General features: G+C 44.8%; 1 protein-coding gene and 2 long non-coding RNA genes across 3 annotated transcripts; 1 reads left to right on the forward strand and 2 right to left on the reverse strand.

Annotated features, from left to right (window-relative positions):
* Positions 1-285: 285 nt before the first annotated feature.
* On the reverse strand, positions 286-19,658 carry ngef (neuronal guanine nucleotide exchange factor). The gene is made up of 15 exons (XM_084675178.1): positions 19,240-19,658; positions 16,074-16,176; positions 15,158-15,532; positions 12,582-12,661; positions 10,793-11,031; positions 10,233-10,393; positions 9,905-10,057; positions 7,372-7,501; positions 6,888-6,962; positions 4,845-4,934; positions 2,638-2,801; positions 2,193-2,351; positions 1,991-2,070; positions 1,782-1,886; positions 286-1,559 (listed from the first exon to the last, which is right to left on the reverse strand). Exons 1-15 carry the CDS (start codon positions 19,448-19,450, stop codon positions 1,309-1,311), a joined length of 2,376 nt encoding a protein of 791 aa, XP_084531304.1. The 5' UTR covers positions 19,451-19,658; the 3' UTR covers positions 286-1,308.
* Positions 19,659-22,372: 2,714 nt separating this feature from the next.
* On the forward strand, positions 22,373-25,019 carry LOC146258014 (uncharacterized). Its single transcript, XR_014729941.1, has 3 exons — positions 22,373-22,699; positions 24,130-24,186; positions 24,679-25,019. It is a non-coding gene; the product is annotated as an uncharacterized LOC146258014 (long non-coding RNA).
* LOC146258015 (uncharacterized) lies at positions 22,989-23,818 on the reverse strand. The gene is made up of 2 exons (XR_014729940.1): positions 23,429-23,818; positions 22,989-23,234 (listed from the first exon to the last, which is right to left on the reverse strand). It is a non-coding gene; the product is annotated as an uncharacterized LOC146258015 (long non-coding RNA).
* Positions 25,020-25,097: the final 78 nt, after the last annotated feature.

Consider the following 25,097-nt stretch of genomic DNA (forward strand, 5'->3'; position numbering starts at 1 on the left):
TGTTTATGAGATAACATCAGAGATTTTTTGGGGTGGTATTCACAAAGTAGGCTACTTGACCTGATGCAATAATTCTACTTGTACACTAGGGAGAGTATTTGCACATGAGGGGGAGGTAGAAGTTTAGAGCGATGGTACTCTGGTCACTGTTGACCGGTCCTTAAAGCCCCGTCCACCTGAATCATCTGTTGTGGGAATCAATCAGAAACAGCTTGGTAAACAAAAGCGTGTACTAATCCTGCAAGGTAAACTCCCTCCCTCGGGTCATAGACAGGAAGAGGTCAGTTGTCTTTCTCACTGTTTATTTGATTTTCACACAGATGTTCCAAGATCAACACAATTGCTGGGAAAACTGTGCTTAGTTAGCTACCTGTCAAACCAGTTTGAACCCAGTTACAACAACAGTTATTCATTTCAGATCTATTTTTATTAACAATAAATTACAATTACATCTTACAAAATGAAATGAGACAGTAATTCTGTAATTATTATTTCTTCATTAAACATTGTTAAGGTTGACAATATAAACATGTACATAACTTAAACACAACACACCCACGTATCATGTGCCGGTTTGGTTGGTGTTCTGGCACATTCTGTTTGGGTGTTCCACATGCTTTTGTTTTGGTGATGGACTGGTCCAGCAAGATTGTTGCACATTTGTGTATGTTAGCAAGGGACCAAACTCCAAAATACATGTGTGAAAGTCCTGAAATTCTTAATTCTACCCTCGAGCAAAAGTTAGCACCTTCCTTCTTTCATAATTATACGTTCATTATATACAGATTCTTGATACATTCATGGTTGATTTCCATTCTTGACTGGGTGGCTTATATTTAGCTTTTTATTTTTGTTCATTCTGTACAGACAAGTCTCTCTTTACAAAAGGGTGGATTTGTCAAGTCATTGTTGAGGGCGATTTGCTTCTCTAACGATGCGCTTCAGAAGTACTAGACTAGACACCCATGTAGCAGGTGTGGTTACAGGGCGAAGGCTAACCCATATCTAACCATGAGAACAGGCTGGTTACAGTACATTCACATGCTATCGATGCAAACAGGCTGGTTCTTTCATGCGTAGATCATCACCAGTTTGGGTCTTGGTCTGGGTTGCTGTATAATTCAGTCCCAGAACATTTCAGAGGAAGTTTATATTAAGCATGCAGGTTTGTAAGTGCTCCGAACCAGCAAGCCCAGCACTGCATAATGCACAAAATCAGATGCACAATACGTGTGTCAGTTCAATCCCTGAATCAAACCACATCCCTGTCTTACCACACAACCATCCTGGCTTTGTGGGTCTGGAGGTTCACTGCTCGTCTTCCGGCTGGTCTGTCCAAGTACCAAAGAAGTTGGAGACTTTGGGAGTGCGCCTGCCCCCCCTGGAAGCCCCCCTGGAGCCCCCCCTGGGCCCGGAGGAGGAGCCCCCCTGAGCCTGGTGGATCCGCTGGCACTCGCGCAGGTTTTGGGCTCGCACCTCCTGGTTCTGGATCTCCTCCACCACACGGCTGGGGAACCAGCCCCGCTCACCATCGTGGAGCCGCTCTCCCATCATCCACCCTGGGGGGAGGAGGGAGGGGAAGGAGAGGTAGAGAGGGAGGGGGAGGGGGAGGAGGGAGGGGAAGGAGAGTTAGAGAGGGAGGAGAGTGTAGGAAGGACAAAAGGAGTTTGTGTGATGAAAAATGCTAAAATGCATAAATGTAAAAAGGAACAACAAAGCAAAGAAAATCTGTTGAGTGTCAGAGATCCTGCTCAAGAGATGAAGTAGCTCTCCTCTCTTACCATCAACCGTCCTCTCCAGGATGTTTAGGACATCTGCCATCTCTATAGAGAGCTCGTCAGGCTCCTGGGACATGTAGGACTGAATGCACTGCACCTGGGGAGAGTCTGAGAGGACCAGAGGGAAGGCCTGTAGGTTAGACAGAGTTCTCCAAGGTTTAGCACTGACATTATGAACGTGTGTGTGTATCATCAGAGCGGCATGAGCTCACCAGCCTGGTGGGTGCTGGTGGATGTGAAGCGTGTGCGTCTGTTAGGAGTGAGAGCACAGATCCACCGCAGCTTGTCGCTCCTGCCAGCAGCATCATCATGGCAGAGAGGAACAAATTGGTTACAATAACTGGTTTTGCAGTTATTAACTCAGTTGTTAGTTGTTTTAGGTGTTGGTTCTGCAGCCAGCAGGCGAGAGCTTACATGCTGCTGGTCTTGAGCATGTAGCTGACCTGCCGGTCCTCCTGGTTCTCCAGCAGCTTGAGGGTGAAGACACTGGCCAGCAGCTGCCCCTGGTCCTCCAGGTCCTCTGTCCTCAGCATGGCCCGCGGACAGGAGTCCAGCACCTGGAACCTGTCCCCACTACCATGGGAAACACACCATACACACACCATACACACACCATACACACACCATATACACACCATATACACACACATCAGACAGCCACACCCACACACAAATAACCAATATTAGTATCTTGTCAAAGCCCTGTGATACAAAGTCACAAACCAGAGATGGTGTTGTTGTTGTTATTTTACACAGAAGTCTTGAACTTCCAGTCTTTGATCATTCTGTCATCTTTTCTGTGGTCGTGGGATGACTTCCTGTGGTTGCACTGCATTGTGGGATAGACTGTGAAGCTGACCTGGAGCTGCGCTTGGTGACGAGCAGCAGGTTGTTGAACAGAAAGAGGTACAGAGGCTGGTACAGCTTGCGGCTCCGCATGGTCCTAGTGCTCTTGGGTCCAGTCATCTGCTGAACCTCGCCTTTCTTCAGCAGCCAACGAGAGTGGGAGATGACAGGCACAGACTGAGGAGGTCAAAGGTTGAATAAAAACTTGATCAGGTGTACAACTGGAAGGATGACAGGTTAGAGCTGTACTCGTGGTTCACAGTGCTCTTGGAATTGTGTGAATTTTAAAATAAACAACAGTGTATTCAGAGTTATTTTTAAATTCTATGCTGGTTAAATATTACATTGCATGGAGACTGAGTTTACCTTTTGATCAATCAAGTCAACAACAAAGCAGTGTATTATGACCATATCTTTAAAATTATCCAGAAACATTAGAACATTCAGTTTCTTGTCGATTGTTTATATGTGTGGCCCTACTCGAGGAGACTAAGGGGTATTTTTGCTTCAGGTTGACATTGCAAAAAAAGGAAACCAAATAGTTTTCAAAACTTGAGACCAAACAGGGGCCACACCACAATACTGGTATTAATGCAAATAAAGAAGACGACAATTAGAAAAGCACTGAAGCAGCATTTAGAAAGAGTTGCCAGGAAACAGGGTTATGTTTTCAGCAAACTCACTGTGAGTAAGCTCCCTCCTTTTAGACCGATCTTCCAGAAATTCACTGGAACTTTTGTCGGTTTCAAAAATCCCTGATACGATGACGTGTTTGATTGTGGTGGAATGTTTCACTCCAGCCCACAGCCAAGGTACAGAAGACATTATTATACTTTTGAAGATATTGACTTAACTTCATGTTGGTCAATATTGTTGTGAAAAGGTCAAGTTTCAGTTCAATATTTTGCAGAAATAAGACTAAAGGAACTTTTCGTGATTCTGTTCTTTCATTGTTTTCAGATGTTTTATACATGAGCGAATGAATGAATGACTGAGAGAAGGTTTCAATTCTGCTGTTTCTGATACTACAGCTGTTTACACACCAAAGACATATTGACTGCCCAATGATTTCTTCTGAAAGGTTTGTTCTTAGTACCGGTAATGTTTTGGTCAACTGATTTTAGTCAGGGTGGATGCAGTTCTACTCTATGTGCTCAGAACTGTCTGTGTGACTGAGTGTGTTATGTTACCCTGCCACCCCACCCCGGCATGAACTCCCTGCATGTCATGCTGTCACGTCATGCTGTCACGTCATGCTATCACGTCATGCTGTCACGTCATGCTGTCACGTCATGCTGTCACGTCTCTCTGTCACGTCTCTCTGTCACGTCATGCTGTCACGTCATGCTGTCACGTCATGCTGTCACGTCTCTCTGTCACGTCATGCTGTCACGTCATGCTGTCACGTCATGCTGTCACGTCATGCTGTCACGTCATGCTGTCACGTCATGCTGTCACATCATGCTGTCACGTCACGCTGTCACATCATGCTGTCACGTCTCTCTGTCACGTCATGCTGTCACGTCACGCTGTCACGTCACGCTGTCACGTCACGCTGTCACGTCACGCTGTCACGTCATGCTGTCACATCATGCTGTCACGTCACTCTGTCACGTCTCTCTGTCTCAGGGAGAGACTAGGAAGCATGTAATAGAAAGCATGTTTTCAAATTTGGCTCAATGATACAACAGGTCAATCACTACTCCCAGACCGCTAATGGCCCACATACGCCGGTTTCCAAACGGTTTCCAAACCTCATTGGCTTCAATATGACATCCCTCTGAAGTACCATGCATAATTTCAACTCGGTAAGTCAAAATATGATGGAATTACAGCTGTTTAAACTTTGTCCAAAAGCTGACCAAAGCTAATACTCTTCCCTTTCTATTCATAAAAACAAAATAGTTGATGTGTAGCAGAGAGGATAGAGAGGCTGACTAGCAACCACATGCTCTTGAGTTTGAATCTCCATGCAGCCTGTTGTTGTTTGCTAAGCATAAATAAATTTAGCTCTGTTGTTGTCCAACTCTTGACCTTCCACAATGTACATTTTATTTTGAAGAGGAACCTGCATCGCTGCTTGCAGCTCTATTTTTGCTTATTTCTGTTTTATTTTGCTCATTTCTTTAATTGCTGGTACCTCGTTGACTGTAGTCTCGTCTTAAGCATTTCATTGTCACGGACTATTTGATGAATAAAACATTTAGTTTTTTACAGTACCTTGGATTTGAACTCCAGTGTTTTCTCGATGCTGATGAGTTCCTCGGTGCGACTCATCTTCCTCACACCCTCGTTACACTCCTTCACAATCTGAGAGACACAGAAACAACCCAGAACTGACCCAGGGGCAGAAACAGAATTACAGAACACAGTTCTGCATCATAAAACCCTGTACTGACACAGGGGCAACACCTGCCATGTTAAACAACTATCTGCAGACTATGTTCAATAAGAATTATAATGAATGTTGTAGTTATTTCTTTATCCTTAAAAATAAATAAAGCAATAAGACACTTAACTAAAATAAACTACATAGCAATACATATGGTAACAAGGGTATAGAGGTATAATATTTTACATAAGTGAAACTTGGTATGGGAGAGGTTGGGCTCTCCCTTAACCCTGCCGTCCTCCAGAACTAAAGACCAGTATCACTGTTACCCTTCTTTTCAAAAACAATTGAACGTGCTGTATCTAACCAACTGTCAAACTTTCTCTCTCAGAACAACCTGCTTGACCCCAACCAATCGGGCTTCAAGACTGGCCACTCCACAGAGACTACCCTCCTTTCAGTCACCACTGCCCTCCAGTCTGCCAGAGCGGCTTCAAGGTAATCCGTCATCATTCTGCTGGACCTTTCTGTAGCGTTTGATACGGTTACATTAACATTTACATTTATGCATTTAGCGGACGCTTTTATCCAAAGCGACTTCCAAGAGAGCTTTACAAAAGAGCATAGGTCACTGATCATAACAACGAGGTAGTTCCAAACATTGCAAGCAGCCAAAACATGAAGCATGCATTGTGAAAAACTATACAAGTGCCAAAGGGAAGACCCATAAGAGTATGCAGTTATACAAGTTACAAATTAAATGTATTCACTTCATAAAAATCCCCTGGTTCTCCTCTTCAATATGGTATAAACAGTTAGGATGTATGATTTAATATGAACATTCATAAAATATTAATATTACTATGAATATCATATTTCAACAGCATATGGAATGTTCAGAATTTTGTCTCAGGCAGTACCCCGCTCCTCATCTCCCTCCACTGGCTACCCATCACGGCCCTCATCAGATTCAAGATCCTGGTACTGACCTTCCGAGCAGTGAACGGGACTGCACCCGACTACATCAAGCTCTTCTCCTGCCTGGCCCCCCAGTGGTGGAATCAACTCCCCACCTCCATCAGATACACAGACACAGGCTCAAGACGCATTTGTTCCAGGCGTACAACGGTACTAAGAAATGGTTTTCTGGACCCATGTTAGTTTCCTCAAGGATCACAATGACTCTTGCTTTGTGACTTGTTGCTCTTGTTGGTCAGTGGTAACTGATTTAAATTGTTGTACTCGCTGTGAAATATTTTTTACAGTTGCTTGCTTTTCTACAGGTACACTTGCACTTGTAGCGATTCATGTTGTTTAATTGTAACTTGTTTAACTACATGCTCTTATGGTTCTTCCCTTTGGCATTATTTTGGTTGTTCACAATATGTTTTGGCTACCTACAATGTTTTTGGGGCTATCTTGTTGTTATTATCAGTGACCTTTGTAAAACTCTCTCTTGGAAGTCGCTTTGGATGAAAGCGTCTGCTAAATTAATAAATGTAAATGTAAGTAATGTAACCTTTATATAAAGTTATGCTGTGTGGTTACAATGGTGATTAATGTTGCCTTAATGTAAAGTGTTGCCATACAGTTACAAGGTAGTTAATGTAACCTTAATTTAGAGTGTTATCAAAAATAATAACAAAGAATCTTAAGAATCTTCAGGTTTCAAAACCAAACCCCACAATGATCTATACGAGTTAGAAACAACATTCCATTGAATTGAGCCAGGTGATGGTTTCCATCCAGTATCATTCCATGGGAGTCAGAGACAGGTGTGTCAGCCATTGTCAGAACAAACTGTGTTGTTGATCATTTGTGAGCGACCACACCCTGAATGTTCCCAGGCATGAGGGTTAGGGTTAAACTACCGGGGTGAGGATGAGGAGGGCTGAGATGAGGATGAGGGCTAGGATGGGGGCCAGGGTTACCTGCTCCAGCAGCTGGTGAGCCTTGATGGCGTTGGCCTCCCTCTCTGAGCTCTCCTCCGCTTTTTTCAGGATGTTCTATGAAGCAACACAGAAGACTCGCTCAAACTCTGACGTTGATAATACCGTCCCCTGCTGGGGTGTTTGGTGTTTCCTTGACATCGTCACAGCTGTCACCCAACGACTGGCTGTAAAAACAAACAGACTCACTGCACCGTCACAACTTTCAACCCATGCCGGTGATTCACCAGAAATCACCTGAGAACTGTGCTGTTCCTTTCAGCAATTTGGGATTCAGATGGACAGTTACACCAAACGTGTCACAACACATGTACTTTATACACAGCCCTTCCTATGCTGGAAGTTCAGAACGGCTGTTTAACTCACTGACCTGAACCACCAGTTCCTGTTTGACTCACTGACCTGAACCACAAGCTCCTGTTTGACTCAGTGACCTGAACCACCAGCTCCTGTTTGACTCACTGACCTGAACCAGCAGTTTGAGCCGGGTGATCCTCTGGAAGGGGAGGATGAGGAAGGAGGTGAATGACAGGCCTCGGACCCGGGAGTGGTTCTCCAGCACAGCCATGGTCTCACGGAACGCCTGGTTTCCCTGTCTGGGCCCACATGTTAAACCATGTGAAGATTGTCGGAAGGTTAGCAGTGAACACACACAGTAAATGTTGTTGCACTATTTGTATGTCACTTTGGATTAAAAAACACTTCTACTAACAATAACAAAATGTAAATGGTAAATTTGTCACTAGAAGACAGACGTTCTACAAACAGGCCACATTTTAATAGTCTCTACAAACATAGACCACAGTTAAATAGTCTCTACAAACACAGACCACAGTTAAATAGTCTCTACAAACATAGACCACAGTTAAATAGTCTCTACAAACACAGACCACAGTTAAATAGTCTCTACAAACACAGACCACAGTTGAGTAGTCTCTACAAACACAGACCACAGTTAAATAGTCTCTACAAACACAGACCACAGTTGAATAGTCTCTACAAACACAGACCACAGTTGAATAGTCTCTACAAACACAGACCACAGTTAAATAGTCTCTACAAACATAGACCACAGTTGAATAGTCTCTACAAACACAGACCACAGTTAAATAGTCTCTACAAACATAGACCACAGTTGAATAGTCTCTACAAACACAGACCACAGTTAAATAGTCTCTACACAGGGCCAGATTGATTTCTATTATGATTCTGGATGTGTAGAAGGTTGTATAAAACCCATAGTTTATTTTCTCAATCAATATTATTAGTGATTATTAGGTGTGACCTGGTAGCTTGTGTCAGTGTGCCTCACAACAAGTCGTGTCAGGTCAGTTTACAACAATCACCTTCAAAAACAGTCAACAGATTTAGTCAATTAAGTATAGCTAACTTTTCTATCTGACGTTAGAGACTGTTAGATTCTAATCAGAAAATTTAACTCTCATAACAGGTAGGATAAAACATCAGCATTCAAACCATGAGGCTTTGTTTGTATGACCCAACATCCACCACAACCTGTTTATGAGTCACCCTCTCCTGGCAGTTCAGTCAGCCTACCACCAGGGGACCCTGATCCTGTTGTCCATCTGTACATTTTATAAAAGTGTTTTGCATAGAGGCCAGGGGGAGAGCGTAACAATAGCCTTTGTTTGTTCCCCAGAGCTGCTGTGCAGCTTGAAGGTAATCTGCTCTGGTATGACGGCAGCAGAAACCTCTTACAATAACAACAAAACCTGCCATCCTGTTAGATTTCTATGTTACGTTAGAACCTGCCATCCTCTCAGATCTCTATGTTAGAACCTGCCATCCTGGCAGATTTCTACGTTACCTTAGAACCTGCCATCCTCTCAGATCTCTATGTTAGAACCTGCCATCCTGGCAGATCTCTACATTAGAACCTGCCATCCTGTCAGATCTCTATGTTAGAACCTGCCATCCTGTCAGACAGGGAGATCTCTACATTAACAGTTTCCCCGTTAAAGTCTCATGATCTCACTGAGATTTGGATGTTATGGTCACTACTGCTCCGATTGACACACTGTCTCTTTCCTACATACACACACACTTGCGTGCACGTGCACTCACACACACACTCACACACACATTCTCCATGAGAGGACGTCAAGGTGAGATGAGGAGAGACGCTGGCCCTGTTTACCATCAAGACCACTGTCACGAACCCGGCTCGGGGGTTGAGACAAAACAAAGGGGAACACATGCGCGAGAACTATAAGCTGTGATAATTTTTTAAAGAATACTAATTTAACATAACTAAACGTGAGGTATGTAAGTCAGTAAGTCAGTGGTGTACATGTGTGTGAGTGTCTCATGATAGTGAGCAGTGTTGAAGGGTGTATTAACAAAAGTCAAAAGGTTTCCACAACTCAAAACAAAAGCATGCTGCGGACAAAACAGAGGATCGTCTCTCTCCTGACGTCCTCTTAAAGGGGAGGATACCACCGGGCCCAGGTGTAGCCGCTTGACGGCTGAGGAGGCCGTCACACCACGGAAACAGCAACACACTCACTCACTCACACAAAGACAGACAATACTCTGTGTTTTCTCACACGCACCTTTGCTCTTATGAACACATGACTGAGCGGCATGTTATTATAGCAAAGGGGTGTGGTTGTATTGTTCTCATAGCTGCCAGTCACACAAGTCTGTCAGTGGACTGTCCTGTTCCGGCAGACAGACAGCCGGAATGCTGTCAGTCTGACTCTACAGTGGTAAAACTAGGCCCAGAAATATAAACGCTGTATTGCTTTAGTCTGGTTCTATATCATGTCACATCTGTGCGGTCAGCTGTTAACCAGATATGGCATATAACAGCCGTGGTTAGTAGAATTGGTGGGCTTGACCATGAAAAAACAGTGTTAGGGTCAGTAAAATTGCTGATTTCAGAATGGCTTTGCCTGACAAACCATATGCTCAAAGCCCCATGAACCACAAGAGATGACAAAGCTGACATCATCAGTAAGAGACAGTGTTTCACCCACAGGATGCGACGGTAGTTCTTCTCCTGGTAGACCTGGTTGATAACGTAGGCGATGAACACGTGGAAGTGCTCCCTGGCGTGGAGGCAGACGATGTCACAAACGTCGGAGATCTGGATCGACTGCTCAATGCGGTTCTCCAGGTCCATCAGGAACCTGGCAGGATGTGACGTCATCAGACAGGGACAGCAAAACAAGGGTTAACTGGTTAACGGTTCACTGATCTAAGCCGTCTCGATTCTATTTCCAAAATACAGTATTTGACGTATCTACAGCTAGGGTCTAATTATACCAAATCACAAAGCAACCACAGAATGAATAATCGTTTTACCTTTCACTGGCTTTCATCACCTCTTCAATATTTGAAAACAGGAAGTGCATGTCTGATTGGCTGAGAGTGTTGACCAGCCCTGGGTTCCGCAGGAAGTGAGTCTCCAGGACTTCCAGGCTCTTGTAGTAGGACGCCTCCGACGTCACCAGCTCAAACATGGCCTTGGAAACAGGACCAGAAATATGTCACCAATATATAGAATATAAAGTACATCCATACCATATTCACTGGGTACACTCACTAAAACCAGCCGACTAAAGTTTTAATTCCAGATCATGATCTGTCTACATGACCTACCTGGCCCTCTCTTTCCGCCCTTGACCCCCCGCCCTCCCCTGAGTACGACCTTCAGCCTTCGCCCTCACCGCCCTTCCCTGGGTACGACCTTCAGCCTTCGCCCTCACCTCCCTCCCCCGGGTACGACCTTCAGCCTTCGCCCTCACCTCCCTCCCCCGGGTACGACCTTCAGCCTTCGCCCTCACCGCCCTCCCCCGGGTACGACCTTCAGCCTTCGCCCTCACCGCCCTCCCCTGGGTACGACCTTCAGCCTTTGCCCTCACCTCCTGGATGATGATCTCCCTCTGGGGCAGCAGTTCCAGCAGCCCGCTGTGCTGCACGACCTCCAGGTTCTGCCACAGGCTGAGGGAGCGAGTGTTGTTCCTCAGCTGCAGCTGCAGGGCCGGGGGCGAGGTGGCCCCCCCGCCCCCCCCCGGGCCGGCAGAAGTTACCCCGTCACGCTGCCGACGCTGCTCGATCTCCTGCTGCTTGGATGTGTCCCGGTACTCCTGGTACAGGAAGGCTGGAGGGATGAGAATAATAACGATAATATTAACAACAATAATGATAACAACAATAAGAATGATAACTGTAATAAGAATAACAACAATCATAATAGATAATAATAATGTACATCTTTCTCACCCGTAATCACTTTTAACCAAAGTAATGTAAATATAACTTATGTCACTCTGAATATTTTATTAATTAAAAGGCCTCGACTGACAACATATTCATTGGGAAGATGCTTTAATCCAAAGCAAAGTACACAAGGTATCATGCAGTCAGATCAATCATGAATGCAGAACATGGCTTCCCCTCCCTGCCCATTACCAGCTCCGTCTGAGGAAGGAGGTGAAGGACACTGTGTGTTCATGTACTTCATGTACAAAGAAAAATCAGTTCCCTTGTAACGTTTCTTTAATGCATGGCTGGCATTCTGCTGAAGCTATTCCATGATTTGTGTCTGTATATGGAGTCAGGGAGGGGGAAAACAGAGGGTGGGGAGGGAAGGGGGCAGGGAGGGGGGGCAGGCAGGGGGTGTGGGGGGCAGGGAGGGGGGTGGGGGCAGGAAGAGAGAGGTGGGGGTAAGTAGGGGGCAGGGAGAAGGAGGTGGGGGCAGATAGGGGTAGGTAGGGGGCAGGTTCAAATGAGCTGATTTTTTTCTGAAGCTGGTGATTTCTTGCAGAGGAAAAAGGCTGACTTTGCACAGCTTATGTCTGTGTCTGCATCCTGTGTTGTTTGTGTGCTGCAGGAGGGTTTAGGGTTAGGGTGACTTTGAACATGTTGCATAAGAACCACCGTCATATTCAGAAACTCACCAAGGTGGGCGTTCAAGCTAACACTTACATAAGAGTTACGGAGAGAGAGGTGTTACTGAGACACGAGGAGACGAGGAAGTAGTTAGAGTACATACAGAGAGAGAAACATTACAAAGGGAGAGAGAGACTTACTGAGACAGGAGCTGAAAGAGGGAGAGAGACACAGAGACAGAACAACAGAGAGACCTGTATAAAATGACGTTTGGTGAACACTTTTTACAGTTATTCCATGAATATGAGTCCCTGTTCCGTCATGTTCAACAGGCATCCTTTAAAGCAGGGGTGTTCAATCCTGGTCCTCAAGAGCCGCTGTCCTGCATGTTTTAGATGTTTCCCTGCTGCAGCAAACCTGATTCAAATGAATGGTCATTACCAGGCTTCCACAGAGCTTGGTAACAACCCATTCATTTGAATCAGGTGTGCTGGAGCAGGGAAACATCTAAAACATGCAGGACAGGGGCTCTCGAGGACCAGGATTGAACACCCCTGCTTTAGACAGTAACCTCTTCTACAACAGTTACACCTCTTCTACAACAGTTACACCTCTTCTACAATAGTTACATTTAATATTTGATTCATTTACCAGGGGGTTTTATCAAAAACTATAAAATTGTGCATGTAGGAATAGTGAGCAGCTGGTTTAGCCAGCGAGCAGAGCCTAGTTTTACAGTTACACCCTGACCCTCTGTGTGTCCACCTCTACCTCTCCTCCACTCTCTCTTCAGCTCCAGATCTCCTCCTCTCTTCTCACCTATGTTTTTGACGATGTTCAGGGTGTGGCAGATGGATTCGATCTTCATCTGAGAAGAGCTCTCTCCATTGTTTAGTATTCTGAAAGAAGAAGAAAGAACTAGAGACACTTTCTGGGGAGATTGTGAGGTGAGCTTGTGAGGTGTGCTTGTGAGGTGTGCTTGCGTCGGTGTGCTTGCGTCGGTGTGCTTGCGTCGGTTGCAAATGGGTCCTTTTTTTTTACAAAACATTTACAACTGATATTTCTGTATGTTTTAAATAAGTATGCACCTATTATTATTTATGAAGATTGCATAGATAAAAAAGCATACATTTGTTGCTGCTCAATTACACACAAAAAAAACTGTCGATTTTTGTTGGGGTATGTTGCATACCTGGACCAGGCTGAACCTTTTATTGTAAGTAGAATAGTTTGCTTTTGCTTTCTTTACATATTTGTGACTGGACAAAGACGTTTGTAATACTTGCTGCTGCGACTTGATCTTGAAATGCTTTCCATAAGTACAAGCACAAGAATCGTAGCTTTCCAGTGATGTAGGACATGTGTAGCAGCCTAAAAAATACATTTGTTCAAATTGAGTGAGCAGTAACTGAGGGAGGGGGGGCAGCATGTCCGACCCGGACCAAAATCAGGATATATGAGAGAGAATACAGGCTGTCTGGCCAAAGGCAATCACACCAGAAGCTCAGCTTCCCCCAACATTTAAAAAATGGTAAAATATTTACTATTGTGTTAACATTTTAAATGCGTTAGAACACGTTCAGAGTTCATTCAGAATCAGCTACATATATTAGCAGGTCGACTGACTGATTTCCTTCTCATACATTACCGTAGCGCTACAGTGCATTTCCCTGTTGAAGCTCAGCTTCCATGGACTTCAATGGGGCTGCTTTGAACAGTTTTTTTCAGTGCTTTGAAACTATACGGCCATTGGATGAATGGTGAGATTATGTCCCGCCTCGGACGCTCAGCGTCTCTGGGGGTGAATGGAGGAGTGGGCTGGCCTGGACGCTGGGCTTCCTCGTGATGATTGGAGGGTCTGTCGAAAGACTGCATCTCCTTTTGATTGACAGTAATTTTGTACTATAAAAAATCATCAAAGCTATTCAAGCTCAGTACCATTGCGGATTTTGCAACTGTAGTTGAAAGACAAACTGCAGCCACCTATTTCTTGGTATTTGTTTGACGAAATTGCTGACCAATTTTCATCATTCATTTCATACAATTATACACCACGTTCCTTGTTTCAGTTTAACCTAATTTCCACATTTCCTCCTTTGAGATTAATATTGTTTTGTTAGATCGTTCATTCATTCATTCAGTAGGTAAGGCTAGTGTCAAAGGGGTGAACTAGCCAGTGAAGTAATCAAATAAATGGAACGTTTTTAGGATGCAGGCCAAAAATCAGCTTCCCCTCTTTGAAAGACCAGCAGCCGCCACTAATCACCTGACCTCCCCCCTCTCCTCCCTACCTGTACACCCTCCTCTAGCAGCCCCTCCTCCCCCTCTCCCCTCCTCTCCCACTAATCACCTGACCTCCCCTCCTCTCCCACTGATCACCTGACCTCCCCTCCTCTCCCACTAATCACCTGACCTCCCCTCCTCTCCCACTGATCACCTGACCTCCCCTCCTCTCCCACTAATCACCTGACCTCCCCTCCTCTCCCACTAATCACCTGACCTCCCCTCCTCTCCCACTAATCACCTGACCTCCCCTCCTCTCCCACTAATCACCTGACCTCCCCTCCTCTCCCACTAATCACCTGACCTCCCCTCTTCTCCCACTGATCACCTGACCTCCCCTCCTCTCCCACTGATCACCTGACCTCCCCTCCTCTCCCCTCCTCTCCCCCTTCCCACCCCTTCCCCTCCTCTCCCACTAATCACACCCACTAAGAACATCAGAGGAAATGAAAAGCATTTCCATCCTCCTGGTACGACACCGCAGCACAAGGTCACACCTCTGCAGTGCAGAACTGTGACCATGAGGGATGACAGGAATATGAACAGGCAATTCAGACTAGGCTGAATAATGTCATAATGAGCACATAACAGCAGTCACTCTTAATCAAACAAATCAAACGTTTGTTTAGTTATTTATGACACACCTGTGTTCCACTGACAAGAATAAACCACATTATCATGTTTGTCTGACAACCGAATATATAACACTGTGTCATAACAATTAAATGTAAAATGTTCCATTTTAAATGAACAGAGGAAAGCTTATGAGAAAGCATCGACAACAATGGACCTTTCAGCTTTCTAACTATTCCTCATCTCCCGTCTTCCTCGCTCCTCCTCCTCCACTCCTTCTCCTCCTCTCCGCTCTCCTCCCTTTTCTTCTCCCCCCTCCTCCCCCTCATCTCCCTCTCTTCCCACCCCCTCCTCCCCCTCTCCCCTCCTCTCCCCATTCTCCCTCTCCTCTCCCCCTTCCCACCCCCTCCTCCCCCTCTCCCCTCCTCTCCCCATTCTCCCTCTCCTCTCCCCCTTCCCACCCCCTCCTCCCCCTCTCCTCTCCCCATTCTCCCTCTCCTCTCCCCCTTCCCACCCCCTCCTTCCCCTCTTCTCCCTACCTGAGTTTCACCCCCTCCAGGCTGGCCCCCTCTGTGCTGGGTCTTCGGGGGCTCTGTGTGTCCCCTCCGGCCCCCCCTAGGGAGCAGGCTGTGGCGGTGCGCTGTGATAGGCTCTCCATGTCTCTGCTGTGAGATGCGTGCGTCCGGTAGAACAGTCCAGCGTCGGCAGGAGAGACTCCACAGTGACCGCTGGAGACAGAGGAAGCAGCTCCCTCTGTTCTCTCTCCTCCTCTCCTCCCTCTGTCCCCGGCCCCTCCTCCTTCTCTCCTCTCTCCCTCGTCCGGGGCCTTGTCGGAGGCAGAGCGTGGGCTCCTGGAGTCCCCGTTGCTTGGCAACACATTGTTGGAATGGTGTATTCTAGGAGAGGCTGGTAGACTGAAACCCGACAGGGAAAGGATGATGGGGGAGGAGAAAAGGAAAGCAGGAGGAAGAGTGTGGCCATGAGAGGCAGTGACACTCAAATCTGCTTGTGTGTCTTCATTGGGTTTTGCTCAGTGAAATATTTCATGATATGTACATAATGTATATTTGTTGTTTGTGTTTGACCTCCATAGAGGCTGAAAGACGACGCTTATGTTAACATGTTGAAGAGAAGAAATGTATGTAGCCGAGTTGAATTGTATAAACTCACTCCCCAGTCTATACCGCCCACCCGCGCCATTGAAGAGCTTTTCAGTGGTAAGCTGGTTGAAGTGATGTTTGTAAAGGTTAGTAAAGGTTTGTAAGTCAGAGGACCTGAGTTCTGGGAAGATCAGGAGGAAGTGACTGATGAACGGCACGACTACACCTGCTACAGGTACTAGTTGGTTTCCACTTTACTGAGAATTTGTATGTGTGTGTGTGTATACGTGTGTGTGGGTGTGTGTATATGTGTGTGTGGGTGTGTGTATATGTGTGTGTGTGTGCACAGGCTTACCGTCGGGCCAGGGGGGAGCTGGGGGGTTTCTGCAACGCTGGGGGGCTGAGGTGGAAGCGGCCCCTGCTGGAGTTGCTGGATTCTGACCCTGACTTGGGAGACGCTGTGTGTGTTGGTGGGGTGAGGTGAGGGAGAGTGAGGGGGGAAGGGGGTGAAGAGGGTGAGAAAGGGTGAGGGGGGAGAAATGGTGAGGGAGGGTAAAAGGGGGAGGGAAGGGCGAGGGGGCGTATTTTGTTAAATTAAAACAATTGTTGAAAGAATCTTAATTTTTCTCTCAGAAACACACACACACTCTCACACAATACACACACACTCTCACACAATACAGGCACACCCTCACACAATACACACACTCTCACACAATACACACACACTCTCACACAATACACACACATTCAAACACACACAACTTCAGTCAGCACACGAGGCAGACTGGCAGGCAGTAATGACTTTGAAAGCCAGTTGTACAAAGGAATGTGTTGCTAGGGGCAGCCTGTGTGCTCCAGTAGATTACCACACCCAGGGACACGTGAACACCCTCCTCCAGTCTTAATGTGTGTAATGCACACTTACAGGTCTTGTGTTTGTGTAACCTGTGAGGTGGATGGATTATCTTGGCAAAGGAGAAGTGCTCACTAACACAGATTTAGACAGATTTGTGAACAATATTTGAGAGAAACAGGCCTTTTGTGTACGTAAAAAAGTTCAGCTCATGAAAAATGGGGCCAAAAACAAAAGTGTTGAGTTTATAATTGTGGTCAGTGTATGAAGCTGGTTCAGCCTATCACCATTCCATCTTGCAGGGGAAATGAACACATATGTGCTTTTAAATCTATAAAATCTTCACAAATAATAAGTATGCATTTTTATATTAAATATACAGAAATATCAGTTGTAAAATTTCTGTAAAAAAATGCACACATCTGCGACCGACGCAAGCACCCCCCCCAGAAATTGTACCCTCTCTAGTTTTCATTCACAATATTTCTTATCAATTTAAGACTGGTCAGTCTGTTACGCTAAACTTAATCAGTTGTTGGCTTCGTAGAGTTTTGATTATTGTGGACTTAAGCCACTTGTATCTGGTTAGACATTTAGGAGCCATTTAGGGCTCAAAGGTTGTGTTAATGAGGTGACACAGCGACAACCATGAGGACTGGTTGCTAGGAGCTAATGGGAAAACCCATTTGGCAACAACTATCATTTAACTTCTTAGTAACTTTTAACATGAAGGTTTCATGAACTACCATCTAACTTCATAGCACAGGTGTGAGTGGATGTTGTAAAGGGCCAGTTGAAAGTTGTGCTTCCAAAACAAGATCAATATTAGCCTCTACTTACATCTAGAAAGCCCAACCTCTCCCATACCAAGTTTCACTGATATTATAAATTGTAAGTCTAAACTGGAATGAAGGGTAACTACATCGCAGTTCTCAGTTAACTACTATGTTGTTACTATAGGTAGGGTTAGGATCCTTTCCTTGCAGGTATACACACAAGGGGGGATAAAGAGATATCACATCCTGGTTCTACAGTATCACTTCCTGGTTCTACAGTATCACTTCCTGGTTCTACAATTTCCCTTCATCCTGTAAAGGGTTGTGAACACTAAGGACATGAAATTCCATCTAGTCTCCGAGCACGGAGCAGTCCCCCTCACCAGACAGACAGCGACAGGGACACTGTGACCCTTGACCCTGTGGGGTGTTTGGTGGGTGTGGAGGTAAGAACACAATTTCGAAACTGTCTGGGCTTCTCACTATACTGCTCACCACACTAATATAATGTTACATAACTGCATGGAAAAAAGAAGCTATTCATATTTACATTTAAAACACTCGAATATATTCCACCTACCCATGCTGGCCATGCAGTCTGATAATGAGCATGTTCTCTAATCTCAGTCAGAAGGAGGCAGATGGTTGGATTCACTACTGTTTCAAAACAGAAGAAGTTGCTAGTTTGGACTTGCTACAGTCGGAAAATATATTTTTCTTCATAAGGACAAATCTTTCTCTGCACTGCCAGTTCACCCTGTTAGGTCATCTGGATAAGAGGATCACGATAGTCTGAAACAGTCTCTGAATTGTAAAAGTCATAAGTTGGACAACGGTTTTGGTGCAACTACAATAAGGTGCAAAAGAGCACTGAGAGATAAGATGATCACAGGCACAGGTCATAAATCTCTGTTTGTTATGTAACTTCTTTCATTGCTCTACAAAAGCCTCCTGTCTAAAACACTGTAAAAAAAAGTGTTTGTATATTTTATGACATTGGTCATGTTGGTTATATGGGCAGTTTCTTTATTGATAGTCTTGTTTAACTAGGGCGCCTGATCCTGGCTAGCTGACCAGTCAGACATAAAGCAATCACCCTCATCACACTAGCTAAGCCTAACCCTCATCACACTACCTAACCCTAACTCTAAGCCTCATCACAATACCTAACCCTAACTCAACATCTAATACATTTTGGGAGGTAATTACCTGGCAAACTGTAACCATGACTCATTTAAGGGCAGCTTTACCATTTGGTAAAGTACATCGTAGAAGTCCTTCATCAAGCATCTGACGTCCTGCAGACTGGATGGGGGGAACAAATGGACTGTGAAGGCAAATGTCTGGGGTTGGCCTGGTAGTTTACTTGACCATTACTGGTATAGCTTAGTGGTAGAGTATTAGTCTGAAGATCAGGAGGTAGCCTTCCCCCGTAGATTACTTTGGATAAAAGTGTTTGTTCAATCATTCAAGTCCATCTCTCCTGGGCTGGGAGATTTAGAAACCCAGGTCCCATCCATGCTTTCATCCAGCCCTCCTTTCATCCTGCCAGCTACAGAACCTGTTCTTCAGGTTTCTACCAGGACCGGTGGAGCCTGTGTTTCTCCCACATCAATACACGCGCTTCTCTGACAGAACCACAACAACACAAGCGCTTCTCTGACAGAACCACAACAACACAAGTCAGGGGATTCTGGGAACCATGGAGACTCTGTTATCCAAACACATGATGAAGGAATGAATGGGGGTTTATCACGTGAAGCTGGCTGCTATTCCTTTAAATCCACCTGACTCACAAACTAAGTGTGTGGTTGTTTTGATCCTTTTTTTTAAACCCTGAATCAAACTGAATGTAATATAGTCTTATAGTGAACTGAATATATTCTTACTGTCGCTCTGTTCCGTGGACGCTAATTTCTTCTTCCTCATGGACCGGTAGAAACGGGAGTTACGTCGGATGAACTCCTTCCCGGTCCCGTTCCCGGTGTCATCTTCATCATCGTCATCATCGCGGCTGTGTGCCGGTTGCGCGGCAGAAGGACACTTCGCCGCCGGCTCCTGCGGCTTGGGCCACCACTTGAACAGGGCAGTCATCGCCATGGGAACCAGCCCCTATCCCTAACCTCTGCTGGATCCACACGAGAGGGACTCTGCAGGCTGGAGGCCGGAGGCTGGGGGCTGGGGAGAGGGCAGAGTGAAGGGAGACTGTCAGGACTATCCAGAATCCAGAAGGAACTCCATCTTGGTGAACTGTAGCATCCAGAGACAACACAACACCTCAGAGCTTCACAGAAACGTCAGTGATTCAGAAAGGCCAGTGGCAGACTGGGTCCAGGCTGCTCTCTCTCCCCTCCTCTCTCCTCCCCCTTCCTTTCTGCCCCTCTCTGTCTCCTCCCCCTTCCTTTCTGCCCCTCTCTGTCTCCTCCCCCTTCCTTTCTGCCCCTCTCTGTCTCCTCCCCCTTCCTTTCTGCCCCTCTCTGTCTCCTCCCCCTTCCTTTCTGCCCCTCTCTGTCTCCTCCCCCTGCCTTTCTGCCCCTCTCTGTCTCCTCCCCCTGCCTTTCTGCCCCTCTCTGTCTCCTCCCCTTGCCTTGGAGACAGCCGTGTTGTTAGTTACCCAGACAGCAGTTGAGCCAGCTTCTCTTTCTTTCTTTCCCTCCCTCCCTCTCTCCCTCCCTAAGATGTAATTACTGTTTTCTTGTGACACCTTCTCTCTTCCTCTCTCTCCCTCTTTAATGCGCTCTTACCTTCTCTCTTGCCATTGGCTCTTTTCTTTCTCTCCCTCCTACATGGGCTGTCTCAGTCCCTCCCTTTCACATTTACTCTCCCCGTTCCTTCCTACTCGCCCTCTGCACCACCCTCTTCTGTTTTTGGACCTGAAAGGCATTCCAGAGCCCTGCCTACTTTCACCTGGCTGTCTCACCTACTAACTTGCCTGAATCACCTACTTGGCTCACCTGCCTTCATCAACTACTTGCTTGTCTGTACTGTTCCCTGCCCCCTGTTTGTCAAGGAATCCAGAACATCCACTCATCTGTGCCAGGGAAAACCAGCCACCTGGCCTCCCTTGAAGGCCATAGTATTCTAAACCCTTCTCTTCCACATCTTCACCACCTCATCCAGACCTGCAACCCATAGCACCGCAAGCTCCTTTTCTCCCTCATTCCCTCTCTCTCTCTCCCTCCCTTCTCTGAACTTTGATGGCAGCTCTTCACTTCTCCAGTAAGCTGACGGGTTCAAAGTTCCCTCTGACTTTTGCCACTTTGAAGGCCTCAGGGTTAGGGTTAGCCATTAGCTGCCCACCCTAGTGACGCTCCTCCCCCTGCTTGTGTCTGTGTCTCAGGATGATTTGACAGAACAGAGGCTGACAGTGATTAGTAACTAGGTAGTTGGGGCAGGGTTCTACGCTATAGACAACAAAAGTAAAAATGCAGAAAAAAGCCAGAAATCTAATTATACAATCATATGGGCTTCAACAAAACAGCCTCTCTCACGTCACTCAGTGAACACATTCCTCCACAGGCCGTTCAACCAGGTCAAAGGTGAACTGGAGAGAAAAAGACATAGATAGACATAGGTACACATAGATAGACACTGATAGACATATATTTGCTGAAGGTGGATTGTATGATGCAAGATAAACATATTTTGTGTCTCAGATCCAAGCTCAGTTACATCAAACCACATTGATCTGAGCTTGAACGCACACATAGTGCAAATTCCACACCCACAGCTGATAACACCAAGTTACCAGTGGTGGTTGATTATTACCTTGAAGCTCCAGGAACTGGAGTAAGCTGCCTGGACTCACATCCATCCCCTAGATGGCTGACTTCTGAAGAGGCCATCTGAGAGCAAGAGAGCGAGGAAGAGGGGATTTCAGTCCAGCATCCATCTGTTACAGACCATCTTCTCCAGAATTCTTATTCAGTTATATTATTATAATCCTTACCGACTATACACCGATCAGCCATAATATTATGACCACTGACACTTTACCTCATACACCTTGTCATTAGGGTTAGGGTCATTATGACCACTGACAGGTGAAGTGAATAACAGCTGCTCGATCAAATCAGATGTCTTTATCCTTTCTGGCACTCTGCACTTTCCATGCTTTTTAATTTGAGTGAAAAAGTATAGTCAGTATTTCAACTTTTACCAGAGCCTTTTTTCAAACATGGGTATCTGTACTTCTACTTGATTGAAGGATGTGTGTACTTTTGCCATTTCTGCTTTCATGCCTAATACATCCCGCCCACTGACAGGTGTCATGGTAACGAGGTAATCAGTGTTGAATGAATGAAAACCTTTATTGCCCTGAGGGGAATTTGTTCTGCACCAAGAGTTTAAAAACAGAAAAACATTCAACACTGCAGACAGGACAGTACAGTGGACATAACATAATTATTAAAGTAAAGAAGTATGGACTTACTAAAGTAAAAAAGTAGCCTTTGCTATTACCTGTTTTGGGTTTTAGCAAAGAGTAAAAAAAATTGTGAAGTACTGATACCAGATAAATCCACTCAAGTACAGAATATCCAGTACTGATACCAGATAAATGTAAGGGTCAGCTTTACCTCTTGGCTTCATAGCTGGACAGGCAACATTTCTAGTGAAGTATTTACAAGCGTCATCTGGTACTGCCTGTGACAACATAACCATTATTGTGTGCGTGACGTGTGGCTGATACGTGTATAGAACGTGTACAAACTACATTTTCAGGTGTGTACTAATCTCGAAGGTCTAATCAGAGACGCGACATTGGGTTTTCCTGAACGATTACAGTGCGCCATCACGTGTTTCGTTTGTGTCATGACGTCAGCATTTAAGTGCCTGGCATGAAGACTGGCGCGCAAAAAAAAAAAAAAAAAAAAGTTGAAATAAGAACGGAATGAATAAATATGAATAAGGCTTTTGAGTTGTTAAGGTAACTGTAAAGTTGGATTGATAGTAAGTACGTCATACCAAGGTACGCACCAGCCAAAATTGCCTAGGCGTGCCACCCACTGATAAACCCCGTGTTGTTTGGAAGTGGGAAACAGTACCATGCAGACACATCTGATTTCAAATGAGAACCAAAACACGTTTCTTCCTCAGAATCCTCAAACTCACGACAGCGAGTCTGAGCGACATGATTTGACTGCATGCTGCCATGTTCCGCTTCTTCAGTGTCGTAACAGTGTGGTTCTTCACGTGGTAACAGAGTGCGCGAAGCTGATTAAGTCCATTCAGGGGAGATTATTAAAAACGTTATTCGACACCTCACCTTTTGTAGTCAATAAATCCATGTAGTGCCCTGTTATATTAACAAAAAGAAGTTCGCAACGGAGGATTTAACTAACATTTTTGGTAAGTGTTTTATTTTTCTTAAAAGAAACCGCATTTTCTTAAATGCCTACAGTTATTTAATTACAATAAATCGAGTGATTCTATTCATGGAACAATACGAATTTAAATGTATATAAAAAACCTGTATAAACCTGTATATAAAAATATATACAGGTTTACAAAATGTAAGATGATGTAGCGTCCATATTATTGCCTAGTGTTGGCCCATGAATGTATTCATGCTTATAAGCAGTCGAATTAGGTAGTGAAATTCAGATTGGGGATAAATTGCAACACCAAAACTCGAGAATGTGGGCCATACGTTTTATTTCAGTAAATGACTCACTATTGAACTGTACATGCAGGTCATTCAATCCAGTCAGAACGTTAGATTAGCCGAATATTTGAACCACAAACATAACAATCACCACTCAAAACAAAGACACCAAATGTACATTGTTAGTCTTGCAATTTAAGCATCTGAAATCCATCTTCCAAACCGGGATTTACATGATGAAATACATTTAACCAACCGGGAGTAATATGTTGATTGAAACTGAAAGAAAGAAAAGCACAGTATTAGCCTATTTAAGCAAGTTTAATTCAATTCCAGTTTATTGTCATATATACAGGTGCCGCTGAGATACCTACAACAGTGCAGTTTTTAATAATCAAATAGATAGTAACGGACAATAACAATAAAAGATAAGATAATAATAATAAAAAACAATATACACAATACTCACTGACCAGTGTAATGAAACAGTGAGGGTAGGCAGTTGCAAGGTGTTTATAATAAATGCAAATGTGCAGAGTCTATGCTGGGCAGTGCAGTCCTCAGACTGTAAAGTCGTGATGTGCAGGATGGAGGTGGGGGGTAATTTACATTTAGTCATTTAGCAGACGCTCTTATCCAGAGCGACTTACAGTAAGTACAGGGACATTCCCCCCGAGGCAAGTAGGGTGAAGTGCCTTGCCCAAGGACACAACTGAATACCCATCTGAGCCATCTGGGTATTAACGGTCCATTTCAGAAGGGAAGTGTGTGTTTGTGTGGGGGGGTGTAGTTATCTATTCAGGAGCCTGATGGCCTGGAGATAGAAGCTGTCTCGTAGTTGATTAGTATGGGAAATAACGCTGCAATACCGTTTGCCAGATGGTAGCACTGTGAACAGTTTGTGGTTGGGGTGGCCGATGATCTTCCTGGTCTTTGACAGGCACCGTCTGCGTCTGGTGTAGACACGCCACGTGTCAAACTGGCGGGTTTAACTCAACATGAGATTTCATTACAATGGCTTGTTGTTCTGTTCCGCAACAGTCCAAAGGCTTCGCTCAACAATTCTAGAAACAGTAGGCCTGCTAAACCGATCCCAACCCATAAACAGTTTATGGTATCTAGGATATTAGCCTATATATCCATCCATATTAGTTATTTTGTTTACTTATTACAGTGTTGCTGTACCAGTCCAGAGCGGATTCTAACGTGGGCGTACTGAAGGATTAGGTAGGTCAGTACAGCACAGTTTATTTGCTACAGTTTACATTAGTTACATGAACTGCCATGTAACTACATACTATGTTGTTACTATCTAGTTACATGGTAGTATTGTGTCCAAAACTGTATGAAACTATTACATTACATTTAGTCATTTAGTCATTTAGCAGACGCTCATAAGCTAAATTGATAACTGACCTTAGATGAACTATCACTGACTGAGGACTGAATGGTTACCTTAGATGAACTGCCACTGACCAAAGGTTAATCAGGAGACATGAAGATGAAAAAGAACAACACACAGTTTAATGTGGGACCTTTAGACTGAAAGATGCACTTTAGACAGAAGTTCTGACATTAGGAAATGGAAGAGATAGCCAGAGCAGGATGTTTTTCTGCATGCCCATGTTTAGCCAAGGGCGGGCTTTGTATAAAGTGTATAAAATGATATCCTGTCTATTACTCTGTGCACTCTTCACACATCCTATATCCCTCTGCCCTACAGGAACAGTTCCAGTTCCCACCACCCTTCGATGGGTTTATCAGTCCTGATGAATAGAATAGATAGATAACCCTAACCCAGTCCTGATGAATTACACATTCAGTGATTGGGTCTAAAGAGAAAGGTGAACTGGTAGCGGAAATGTGGTTTTGCACTGTACCTGATGAATACCATTCCTTGACTCTGAACACGCATACTTTTAGAATGATTTCCTGCTCTACTTTCTCTATGCACTGTTTGTGCTGTGCATGTTGCTTTGGATAAAAGTTGTCTCAATGAATGTAAATAAAAGTGTAAATATAAGTGTTGCTGTGTTGCAGCATTGAGATCACACAAACACCATAAAATGACAAATAATTGTCTCTTGAATCAGAAATGCATAGTGCAAAGAGAAAAATGTGGAGTCAAGTATAACCCTTCTT

Source organism: Hypomesus nipponensis, chromosome 15, assembly GCF_054491055.1.
Source record: "Hypomesus nipponensis isolate SF chromosome 15, ASM5449105v1, whole genome shotgun sequence".
NCBI classification, from domain to species: domain Eukaryota; kingdom Metazoa; phylum Chordata; class Actinopteri; order Osmeriformes; family Osmeridae; genus Hypomesus; species Hypomesus nipponensis.

Bases quoted from the DNA above. Each gene is read 5' to 3' on its own strand.
- ngef (XM_084675178.1), bottom strand. From the start codon at position 19,450: ATGGCGATGACTGCCCTGTTCAAGTGGTGGCCCAAGCCGCAGGAGCCG. The intron at 10,058-10,232 runs GTAAAACGATTA...ACATCCTGCCAG, and splicing joins GTGATGAAAGCCAGTGAAAG to GTTCCTGATGGACCTGGAGA. The intron at 2,071-2,192 runs GTAAGCTCTCGC...TGCTGCTGGCAG, and splicing joins ATGCTCAAGACCAGCAGCAT to GAGCGACAAGCTGCGGTGGA.